Source organism: Narcine bancroftii, chromosome 1, assembly GCF_036971445.1.
Source record: "Narcine bancroftii isolate sNarBan1 chromosome 1, sNarBan1.hap1, whole genome shotgun sequence".
NCBI classification, from domain to species: Eukaryota; Metazoa; Chordata; class Chondrichthyes; order Torpediniformes; family Narcinidae; genus Narcine; species Narcine bancroftii.
In genome coordinates, this window is record NC_091469.1 from 267,003,941 (window position 1) to 267,017,057 (window position 13,117).

A 13,117-nucleotide genomic window follows, 5' to 3' on the forward strand; every position below is an offset into this window, starting at 1 on the left:
AGACTCACTGGGCCAAATGGCCTCCATATACAGCATATGGTTATACGATTCCAATCATGGTGTGCTTTAAAACTGGGCTCTGGAGGTGTTGTCAGTGTGTGGTGCAGGTCGGACTCAAAAGCCATTGTTCCCAATTTATAACTGGCTCTGGAATTAAGGAAATGCAAGTTCTGCTGTCCGGAAGCAAGGTTATTGGCTAAACTGTTACTCAGCATTCATTGACAACATCTGGAAATAAAATTACTTTCCAACCTCTTGAAAGGTTGCAGATGAGTACCTTATAAACTGTCTTGACTGGTTTTTAAAGATTAAAAATGATGGCGACTAGCATCAACCACACGAGACAGGAGGAGTCACGTGATGGAGTAGTGGCCGGACGGTGAACTCCAGCCCTCTCCAGAAAAGTCGGGAAAAACAAGAGAAAATACAAAGGCACAGAAATACAAGTTAAAGAAAAGTGAGTATAAAGGTGGAAAGAAGATGGAGACAAAAGGAGAAAAATCAAAATCAACGGAAAGAAGAGAGGAAGAGAAGACAACGGAGGAAAAAGGTGAAGGCCTTACCTGTCCGAAGAGGCCCGCTGTGGAGAGAAGACCCCACTACCTCAGGTCGGTAGAAAAAGAACTACAACAATGGCTCACAGAGCCGAGTAAAAGTGCGCAACCGCGCATGAAAAAAAACACACCGACGGGAGAGGGGACCAGCTGGGGAGTCGATCTCCACAGCCGGCAACGACAGCTGCAGAACACCTGCAGCAAGAAGAGACCACAGAAGACAATGGAAACAAGAAAGAAGAGGAGGAAAGGGCAGCAAAGAAACAACAGATGGCCAACCTAGAGGAAGAAGAAGAGGAAGAATACAGTGAAATAGATAAAGGGAAAGGCAAGGTAAAGGATATACTTGCTCTTGTTAGAGGATACATGGAGTCATTTAAAGAATGGCAAACACAGGAATTCAATGATTTAAGAAGAAGAATAAACAACACAGAAAAGAAAATAAATAAAATGGATATGACCTTAACAGAAATGGGGAAAAAAATGGACAAGATGGAAGAACGAGCAATAGCAGCAGAAATAGAGGTAGAAGACTTAAAAAAGAAATTGGAGGAATCTAATAAAAAAACTAAAGAGACACAAGAATTACTAGCCCAAAAAATAGATATAATGGAAAATTATAACAGAAGAAATAACATAAAGATAGTGGGCCTTAAGGAAGATGAAGAAGGCAAGAATATGAGGGAGTTTATAAAAGAATGGATCCCTAAGGCCCTAGGATGTCCAGAACTACAGCAAGAAATGGAAATAGAAAGGGCACATAGAGCATTGGCCCCTAAACCACAACCACAACAAAAACCAAGATCTATTGTAGTAAAATTCCTAAGATATACTACAAGAGAAAAGGTACTGGAGAAGACAATGGAAAAAGTAAGAGAGGGCAACAAACCACTGGAGTATAAAGGGCAAAAAATCTTCATTTATCCAGATATAAGCTTTGAACTCCTAAAGAAGAGAAAAGAGTTCAATACAGCAAAAGCGATTTTATGGAAGAAAGGATATAAATTTACACTGAAGCATCCTGCGGTATTGAAAATATTTATTCCAGGACAACAAAACAGACTATTCTCGGATCCAGAAGAAGCACGAAAATTTGCAGAACAATTACAAAAATAGACTGAGGGATGAAGACGGGTAATGAGAGCAAAAATGAACACGATTGATATGTATGTGGGTAAAGACAAAAATAGACTGAGGGATGAAGACGGGTAATGAGGGTAAAAATGACCACGATTGATATGTATGCGGGTAAAGAGGTATAAGAGTGAATAGAGACAATGGGCATATGTGAAAGTATCTGTAATTAAAGGAAAACATAGATAGTATAGACAAGAATTAATAAGGGAAGGTAATGGAATAGAGAGAATAAGGAGGGAATTAAAAGAGTGACCTTTGTGACATATAAAAAGCGAAATCTTTTCTGGGGGGGGCTGGGTGGGGGAAAAGAGCGGTCACTGCAAAATCAGTTGACGCTTGCGAGTGGATTTGCAAATCCAAATGGAGAGGGGAGATGTGGTTGTCCGACAAGGGATAAAGGACAACTCAGGAGGGGAAGGGGAGATTGGGGATAAAGAAGATAGAAATAGGAGAATAAGGAAAATGTTGGATGTTGTAGGAATGTTGTCTGGTAAAGAGTTGAAAATAAGAAAACAGAAATGGAAAAGGAGGAAAGGTAATGATGGAAAAACGGAAAGAGAAGATAAACAAAATATAAAATGGCTACGCTGAACTATATGACTCTAAATATTAATGGAATACATAACCAAATTAAAAGGAAGAAACTACTAAATTTACTGAAAAAGGAAAAAATAGATATAGCATTTGTCCAAGAAACACACTTAACTGAATTGGAGCACAAGAAATTAAAGAGAGATTGGGTAGGACATGTAACAGCAGCATCGTATAATTCAAAAGCAAGAGGAGTGGCTATATTAATTAGCAAAAATGTGCCATTTAAAATAGAAGAGGAAATAATAGATCCAGCAGGGAGATATGTTATGATAAAATGTCAGATATATTCGGAGCTTTGGAATCTACTTAATATATATTCACCTAACAAAGAAGATCAAAAGTTTATGCAAGATATCTTTTTGAAGGTAGCTAATACGCAAGGGAACATACTAATAGGAGGGGATTTCAATCTGAATTTGGATCCAAATATGGATAAAACGGGGAAAAAAATTAACAGGAAGAACAAAGTAACCAAATTTATAATTAAATCAATGCAAGAAATGAAACTTGTGGACATATGGAGGAAACAAAACCCAAAAGAAAAGGAATACTCATACTACTCGACTAGACATAAAACATACTCAAGGATAGACCTATTCCTGTTATCAGCCCACATTCAAGGGAGAGTTAGGAAAACGGAATATAAAGCTAGACTATTATCGGACCACTCACCCCTGTTATTGGCAATAGAGCTAGAGGACACCCCTCCAAGAATGTATAGATGGAGATTAAACCCCATGCTACTTAAAAGACAGGATTTTAGAGAATTTATTGAAAAACAATTAAAAATGTACTTTGAAGTAAATACGGAATCAGTGGAAGATAAGTTTATACTATGGGACGCAATGAAAGCATTCATTAGAGGGCAAATAATAAGTTATGCAACCAAGATGAAGAAGGACTATAATCAGGAAACAGAGCAGTTGGAAAGGGAAATAATAAACATAGAAAAAAAATTAGCAATAAAGGAAGATACAACCAAAAGAAGAGAATTGGCGGATAAAAAAATAAAATATGAAACATTACAAACATATAAGGTGGAGAAGAATATAATGAAGACAAAACAGAAATATTATGAACTAGGTGAAAAAACACACAAAATCTTAGCATGGCAGCTTAAGACAGAGCAAACTAAGAAAATGGTATTGGCAACAAGGAAAAAAGACAAACAAATTACATATAATCCAAAAGAAATTAAGGAAAACTTCAGAGAATTCTATGAACAATTATACCGAACTGAAAACGAAGGGAAAGAAGGGAAAATAGATGAATTTTTGACTAAAATTGAACTACCAAAACTACAAATAGAGGAACAAAATAAATTAACAGAACCATTTGGAACAGTAGAAATACAAGAGATAATAAAAAATTTACCAAATAATAAGACACCAGGAGAGGATGGACTCCCAATAGAATTCTACAAAACATTTAAAGACCTAATAATACCGCCCCTCCTGGATGTAATCAACCAGATTGATGAGACACAAAACTTACCAGATTCATGTAAAACAGCAATAATTACAGTGATACTAAAACAAGGGAAAGATCCACTCTCACCAGCGTCATATAGACCAATATCTCTGCTAAACACAGATTACAAGATAATAGCTAAACTACTAGCAAACAGATTAGCAGAACAGGTACCGAAAATGGTAAATTTAGACCAAACTGGATTTATCAAAAAAAGACGCACAACAGACAATATTTGTAAATTTATTAACTTAATTCATGCAGTAGAAGGAAATAAAGCACCGGCAGTAGCAGTTGCTTTAGACGCAGAGAAGGCCTTCGACAGAATAGAATGGAATTACTTGTTCAAAGTATTGCAAAAATTCAGTTTACCGGAGAAGTTTATTAATTGGATTAAAGCATTATATGAGGGACCGTTAGCGAAAGTGACAGTAAATGGACATGTATCAAAGCAATTTAACTTAAGCAGGTCAACGCGGCAGGGATGCCCACTATCACCATTATTGTTTGCGCTAGCGATAGAACCACTAGCAGAATCGATAAGAATAGATAATAATATAAAAGGAATAAAAATAAAAGACAGGGAATATAAAATCAGTCTGTTTGCGGATGATGTGATAGTGTACTTAACAGAACCAGAACTATCAATAAAAGAACTATATAAGAAATTGAAGGAATATGGAGAAGTGTCGGGATACAAGATAAACGTAAATAAAAGTGAAGCAATGCCTATGAATAACGCGGATTTCTCAAAATTTAAGGAGGAATCCCCATTCAGATGGCAAATGCAGGCAATAAGATACCTAGGTGTGCAAATAAACAAAAATCTAGGCCAATTATATAAACTCAATTACAATCCACTAATGAAAAAATTACAGGACGATTTAGAGCATTGGAAAGAGCTACCACTAACACTGATAGGAAGGATAAACTGTATTAAAATGAACATTTTTCCAAGGATACTATACTTATTTCAGGCATTGCCAATACAACTGACAGAAAAATTCTTCAAAGAGTTAAAGAAAATAATAAGGAGATTTTTATGGAGAGGGGGGAAACCGAGGATAGCACTAGACAAATTAACAGAATGGTATAAACAAGGAGGCTTACAATTGCCAAACTTCAAAAATTATTATAGAGCCGCACAATTAAGGAAGATACCCAAAAGAAAAGGAATACTCATACTACTACTTGTTTGATTTTTATCAAACAAGGGAAAAACCAGACTGGACGAGACTAGAATTAGATAAAATAGGGGAAAAGATACCTGAACACATATTATATAAATGGGACGAAAAATTGGTACAACATAGAACTTCTCCAGTATTACACCATCTCCTCAATATATGGAAGAAGATTCATGTAGAAAGAAGTAAAATAAATTACCAAATACCAAAACTAATATTGATGCAAAATAAGCTACTCCCTTTTACAATAGACAACCTTGCCTTTAGAAAATGGGAAAAAAAAGGGATTAAAAGAATAGAAAATTGTTTTTAAGGAAGTAGATTCTTATCCTTTGAACAAATGAGAGATAAGTACAATATAACTGGAGATACAGCGCTGGCATATTACCAACTGAGATCCTACTTGAAAGATAAATTAGGAAGCAATTTGAGTTTACCAGAGGGAAGTAACCTTGAATATGTGATTACAGATACAATGTTAATCAAAAGATTTATAACAAATATGTATATTAAACTGCAAGAAAAAGAGAATGAGGAAACAAATGGTAAAACTAAACAAAAATGGGAACAAGATTTAAATATAAAGATAAAAAAGGAAACATGGGAGAAGTTATGCTCTGGAACGATGAGAAATACAATAAATACGAGGCTGCGTATGATACAATATAATTGGTTACACAGACTATACATTACACCGCAAAAGTTAAATAAATGGGACCCAACAGTACCTGATAGATGTTTTCGATGTAAAAAAGAAAGGGGAACAACAATTCATGCAATCTAGACATGTGAGAGAGTAGAAAAATTTTGGGATGATCTCAATCAGATATTAAATAAAATAACAGAAAACAATATACCAAAGAATCCAGAGATCTTTCTCCTAAGTAACATAAAAAATAAAGAATTTGGAATCGACTTGGAAGATGCACAAAAAAGATTTGTCAAGATAGCCCTAGCCGTAGCAAAAAAATGTATTATGTCAACCTGGAAATTGGAAGATAATTTGAAAATACAACAATGGTATATAGAAATGAATAAATGTATTCCATTAGAAAAAATAACATATAGTTTAAGAAATAATATTGAAATATTCGAACAAGTATGGGAGCCTTACATTAAATACAATAGCGAAAACCTACCGGGAACAAACATTACCTAAGTTGATGGAAGGAGAAGAAAAGAAAAGAATGGACTCAGTAGAATTTCTGGTGTATTTTTGTTGAATGACAACATTGTCTGACTGAATTAATGCAACCTAGATTGTATACCTAAAATGGATGAGAGGGGGGGGGGGGGTGGGGGGTGGCTTGGGAGGAGGGGGGGGAGAAAAAGTCACTGTAAATGTGTGGAAAAGAAAAAGTGTATATCATGGCTATTGTGATTTATGGTGTGAAAAATAAAAAAAATTTAAAAAAAGAATAAAAAAGAAAAAAAAAACCACACGAGACAGAGTACAAGTAAAATGCTAGTTTTAATAGGCTAATATATCCAGCTAGGCCTTGCCTCTGTGCAAGCCTAGGCCAGAATGAATGAGAATGAGCTGCAACCAGTTTATACATACAAGGTCACCAGGTGGTGGCCCCTGGTGACCCAGTGGTGTAATAACATACCACCACGAAAAGTACCCTTAGAAGTACAGGTGTAAATGCTTCAGGCAGGATCAAGAAGCTCCATATGATAAAACAGTAATGTAAACTTTTATTTATCCAGTGTATTTTTAATAACAATTCATTCATGCATTGCTGCAGTACAGCTTGTTTTCCAGTTTAGTAAAGCAGTGTTTAATATCTCCTATAGTCAGAGTATTAGACAAAGAATAGACAACTATTTCATTGTTGATGCCTCTCCATGGAGGAATTGAACTGAGAGCTTTAAATAGTTTACTTGAAAACCTTAAACAAATGAAATAAAGAATATTTTCATCCCTTCTGCCTTGACCACAGTAAATCCCACCATTTTTAACTCACCAAAAAAAAAACAGAAGTATATCACAATGGATTTTGAAATAAAAAGGCAATTAAAGAACTTGCACAATCGTTTCAACATATCACTACATTCCATGCATTTTTGGCCAATTTTATTTTGCGTCTCCAGGAGCTCAGGTGAGCATTAATGCTTTTGCTGTACCTATTCAGTGCAACAAAAGTTGAAGAAGTCCAATTTTCAAGCATATATTTTACATTGTTGGAAGATAAAGACAGGAAAATATCCCTTCCCCAGTGAGAAAACATGATCACAATTGGAATAAAAATTCCACCTTAACTTCACTCCCATATACCCAGCAGAGAGAAACTTCTTTCAGTCTCTCACTGCATCTGAAAGACATTTTAAATACTTCTATCAATATCAAACAGATTCTGACCATTCAGGCTTTTGAATGCCACACTGCTCTGGTCGAGTCGGCAGAGCCTCCCTACCTCCACAATCAATGGTATTCATTCTGAAGTGCATGTCAAATCGGTCTATTTCAACAAATAATTTCTCCGTTCCACTTGCAGTCATGCTACAGTTACATTACTATATTCTTGGGAGAATTCAGACCCAAGCAAGTATGCTGCAATTTTCCTTGACCATTGTGGGGAGACCACCTTGCCTCTGCTTGCACCCTGTCAATTGTCGTCCCATCAAGTGGCAGACAAGGATCTAAATGGAAACAGACAAGGACAAATTTGGCCAAGAAAGCTCTTCTGTGCTGGCATTTGAAAAGGCCTTGTCTGATTAACACTCAGGACACTCCTTTTCACAGAAGCAGAGGCTCACAAAGAGAACACTGTGAAAGAAGAATAAGGTACTCCAGGATCAGGTCATGGAGTTGGGATTTGGAGTGGAAACTAAAGCAATAAGAATAGGTCATTTGCTCTACCTTACAACAAAACCATGGGTGATCGTTTTCTTTAGTGTTATCCTCCAGCATTCATCCATATCCCTCAATTCTCCTGCGATCTAAAAATGGCATACCATGTAATTGCCCTATTGGAGGAGGTGCATTTGGAACAGCCAACTTTGCTTTGTGATGGCAGGCCCTAACAGAGAGCTAACTCTATCATTTCTCAGTGCTGATCTTCATCCTGGGTCCTTCTTAGACATATGCTCATTAAGTACTGCTGAAGCAGGTCTGACATTGATAATAAAAGTCTGTTTTTGCAAGGAAGACTTGCTCTTTAATAAGAGACGCATGCACGTGTACATTGCGCAGAAGAGATGCAGCAGGCATTGGGTGGCGCAGTGGCATTGTATACATTGGTGCTGCCTCACAGTTCCAGAGACCTGGGTTCAATGTTGGTCCCTGGTGTTATCTGCATGGAATTTTCAGATTGTAAAATGCCTGTAATCCCATCAGGATTTTTCACACATCTCAAAGACATTGTGGGTAGCAGATTAAATGGTTATCGTAAATGACGCCTCATGTAAGGGAGTGGGATGAAAAGTAAGGTAGAGTTGATGAGAACCATAGAACATTATAGCACAGAAACAGGCCCTTTCATCCATCTAGTCTGTGCCAAACTTTTTTTTTGCCTTGTCCCACTGACCTACACCCAGTCCATAGCCCTCCATACCTTCCCCCATCCACACAATTCTTCTTTAATGTTAGAATTGAGCCCGTATTCACCACCTTAGCTGGCAGCTCATATCCTCTTTCACTCTTAACCCATGCCCTCTGGTTTGTGTCTCACCTACCCTCAGTGGAAAAAGCCCATCTACATTTACTCTGTCTATCCCCCTCATAATTTTAAATACCTCTCTCAAATCTTCCCCTGAACTTTATGCTCCAGGGAATAAAGTCCTAATCTGTTTTAACCTTTATAACTCAGTTCCTGAAGTCTGGACAGTATCCTAGTAAATCTTCTCTATGCTCTTTCTATCTTATATCTTTCCTATAGTTAGGTGAGCAAAACTGCACATAATACTCCAAATTTAGCCTCACCAATAATCTTATACTTTTCCATTACATCCCAGCTCCTATACTCTATTCTCAATACTTTGATTTATGAAGGCCAATATGCCAAAAGCTCTCTTTATAACCCTATCCACCTGGGATATCACTTTCAAGAAATTATGTATCTGGACATATTCTGAGGTCCCTCTCTTCTACAGCACTCCTCAGTGCCCTACCATGTATGTCATTTCCTGGTTTGTCCTTCCAAAATGCAACACCTCACACTTGTCTGCATTAATTTCCATCTGCCAATTTTCAGCCCATTTTTTCCAGCTGGTCAAGATCCCTCTGCAAGCTTTGTAAACCTTATTCTCTGTCCACAACACCTCCAATCTTCGTGTCATCTGCAAACTTGCTGAAGCAATTTATCACATTATCATCTAGATCATTGATATAGATGACAAATAACAATGGTCTCAGCACCAATCCCTGAGGCACAGGACTTCAATCTGAAAAGCAATCATCCACCACGACTCTCTGGCATCTCCCGTCCAGCCATTGTTGAATCAAGTTCACTATTTCACCATGAATACCTAGTGTCTGAAAGTTCATGACTAACCTCCCATTTTTGGACCTTGTCAAAGGCCTTACTAAAATCCATAAACACAACATCCACAGCCCTTCCTACGTCAACTTTCCTTGTAACCTCCTTGAAAAGCTTGACCTACCACGTACAAGTCCAAGTTGACTATCCCTAATCAGTTTCTGGCTATCCAAATAATTGTATATCTGATCTCTTAGAACACCTTCAAATAATTTACCTGCCACTCATGTCAGACCTGAAGCCCTCCCTCCTGCACCATGTCTTTAGCCACACGTTAAGCTGCATTATCCTCCTATTTCTAACCTCCGTAGGACAGGGAGCAATACTGAGATCACAACCCTGGAGGTCCTGTCCTTCAACTTACCACTGAACTTTCCTTGCAGGACCTCCTCACCTTTCAAACCACGACATCTGGCTGCTTACCTTCCTTCCTGAGAATGCCATGAACTCGATCTGAGATATCTTGGACCCTGGCACCAGGGAGGCCACGTACAATCCGGGATACTTGATCTCTTCCACAGGATCTCTTATCTCTCCCCCTAACTATGGAATCCCCTATCACTACAGTTCATCTCTGCTCCTCTGTTCCCTTCTTAGCCACAGGACCAGAACCCATGCTTGAGACCTGATCGCTTTGGCCTGTCCATGGTAGGTGCCCCCATCTCCCCACCCCAAACAGTATCAAAATGTGAATGAGCATGTGAAAGAGAATCAGAATAAATAGGGAAATGAGATTTCACTGAGAGCTGGGCACAGACTTGATAAATAGAATGTTCTTCTTTTACCTCATGAGAAAATATGAGAAATATCTAGACAGGTGCAGCGTGCCTCTGGATTCCACTTTGTGTACTTCAATATACTTGACTGTTATTCACACAGAAGATCCAGAAACAAAGGCTTTGTGATGCTTACTCCAAGCTCACAACCGCATTCGGCAATTGGATATCATATACAATTCTATTCATCTGTGCACACACATGTTTGTAAGCCCATACCTTATCAGTTTATTGTGTTCCTGTACATTCTTTAATAGTTGTTAGCAGTGTATAATATTGCAAGACTCAGAAACGAGTAATATTTTATTTAAACCCACAATGTGCTCTCAAGCTTATCTAAGCAATCACAAAAAAAATTCCCATCAGATTTTTAGTTTGACAAGTGGCTCAGTGTTAAAACAGAACAATACTTTGATAGACATATGATATTCTTTTTGTGATTACCACACCTTAAAAGGTACACAACATGCTAAGAGCACATCTGAAGTTCACTGTAGCATTACATTTAATTAGTAAAAAATATTGTTTTGTACTTACAATAATAGGATAGCTTGGAACTGCTTGAAGACTGCATGCTACATTGTACTTCACTGGTCTAGAACAGTATGTCACACTGCATGGCATGTCATTGATCTAGAAATGCATGTTATATTGCATGGTGTCAGATTGATCTAGAACAGTAGGTTGTACAAAATGGCATCAATTAATCCAGAAGCATATACAATGGTGTGGTGCCACATTGATTTAGAAAAGCAAGTTATACTACACATGTTCCACTGAGTTACAAGTCGACACAATATTATAAGCTGATCATAAATGATATGATAATATACAGTGCATTCCATTATTCCTCATTTGTTTGATTTGCACCATACTATGTATACACCAATCTGGACTCGATGTATCACCTGCACAAAATTTAGATGTACATTTGATTCCAATGGGAACATCAGAGTAGCTCTTAACCAGAAAATTGTGGTCTGTTTCAGGGGTGGTTAAGCAACCTATTACTACCTCCTAGAAGTCTGAAGTCTCCATCTTCTTGCTACAGTTATCTTCTCTAACTTGCTATTGTTACTTAACACACACAAATCTTTTCATTGCTGATGCCTTCTGATCACCTCGTGCATGATCTGGTGGCCTCATCTCCCAGACTACTGCTTCATTCCTGTACATCCACAATGATCATCCCTGATCCCCAAACACTCCACTGTGCCTGTTCCTTCCCACAACTCACTTCTGCTCTATTCTCGACTAACTGCGATATTGGGAGGATCATATTTTGGACCTCACACACAATAAAAAGAGCCTTGCCTTGCCTTCAGGAACATTGCATTTCAGTTTCTGCAGACCAAATTTGGATTGGATATAATGATCTTCAACCTTTATATGTATTGACTCCTTTTGAACTTTGTGAAATAGGCAAATACATAACACTGCAAGCACATAATGCTAGTTTACACAGCCTCCTTCAAATTGTATGACCTTTTTGTGATATTATATTTTGCTGGAACTATATTGCTTTATCACATTGGTTAAGGAGAGTATGTTGGTTTGAGTAAAGCTGCATGTTATATATTTTAAAGAAATATATAAAGAAGTAAACATTCAAACTTAACAATTGAGTGATATTACGAGCTCCCATTTCATTTAGTGTGAGTATCACTTTAAGGGCTAGTACAGGCTGAAACAATTCACAACTGTGGAGAGTGGAAACAACTAGTAGAGGCAAATTCGCTACTTTGTAGAGGAGAAAAATCAATGGGTGCTTTTTCCAAGGACACAGGTGGTGAGAGAGACATGTGTGGAACAGCGCACACACACACACACACACACACACACACACACACACACTACGTTCACACAAATATCCATTGCTGCTGGTCTGCGACCGACATAACGGTGATTAAATATGCTTCATGCACGTGGGCACTTGAACAACACAAATTCATTTTCTTTTTCTTCGCCTAACTTAACCAGACAAATATTCCCATCTGAGAAATCAAATGATAAAATTGCTTATATGTATTTAATTACCAACCTGAAATTTCTGATTGGTATTAATTATTACAAGATTCAAGCTGCAGGTTAGTAACTTGGAGTTGGTTTAACATGGACAGCACCCTTAATAAAACATTTATATTAGAGATGCCCAGAGTAATTAGTTGTAATTAAGGGGCAAGACCATATTTATTGAAAGTGATCAAAAGAACAGGTTTCAGACTATTCCAAGCAAGGTGATAAATGAAACATCAGTGGAAAGTCACTGCTTTACAAAATGCAGGGAAATCCTCTAAGGCTTTGTAAGCTTCCATGTTGTAGAAAAAGGTCAGTCTGACAAAAAGTATAATTTTACATAGTCTGTCTGATAACAAGCCCTGCTGCATGGCACAAGCACACGTTAACACGCTCAGCACAGCACAAAGGATAAAGAGACAGTAGCCCTTTCTGTCAGCCTGGCTGATGTTGCAATTTAACAGTATGAAAAGCTCATACATAAAGATATGTTGGATCTGAGGTATAACTAGTATTCCTTGAGTAAATCTAACTGGACAAGACTGTTAAATAAAAGACAGTTTAATAAAATGCTCATGTCATGCAGTGCTTAAGACTAAGCCAAAGTTTGCAATTATTAGGCACAACCAACTTTGCAATGTTGGGAAAAAAATAATCCATTGTATATTCTGAGACTGGGTGAGAACTGGCAGAGGGGCATTTCTCTTGCATTAAAACTGAACAAATTTTGGTCAATAAAATCCACATACAGTGGATGCAAGATAGAGTCACAACCTGATGTAAGAAAACCATCCTCTTCTGCTTAATTCCACTCTATATTGAACAAATCTTTTCTGTTTGTGTGAGGTGTAAGACAATTATTAATTTGATTTTGTAGAACAGAGATTGTATCTTTCCCCATG

At 37.4% G+C, this 13,117-nt stretch overlaps 1 protein-coding gene across 44 annotated transcripts in view; it reads right to left on the minus strand.

Annotated features, from left to right (window-relative positions):
* The window catches only part of sox6 (SRY-box transcription factor 6), a 676,057-nt gene that overhangs the window by 33,352 nt on the left and 629,588 nt on the right, over positions 1–13,117 (minus strand). For 38 of the 44 annotated variants that reach the window (XM_069898041.1, XM_069898034.1, XM_069897942.1 and 35 more), the window contains one exon: positions 10,737–10,832. The exons of the other annotated variants lie outside the window; for them this stretch is intronic. In XM_069898041.1, the coding sequence (XP_069754142.1) occupies positions 10,737–10,832 (96 nt within the window). The remainder of the gene's footprint in view (positions 1–10,736; positions 10,833–13,117) is intronic. 44 annotated transcript variants of the gene reach the window in all.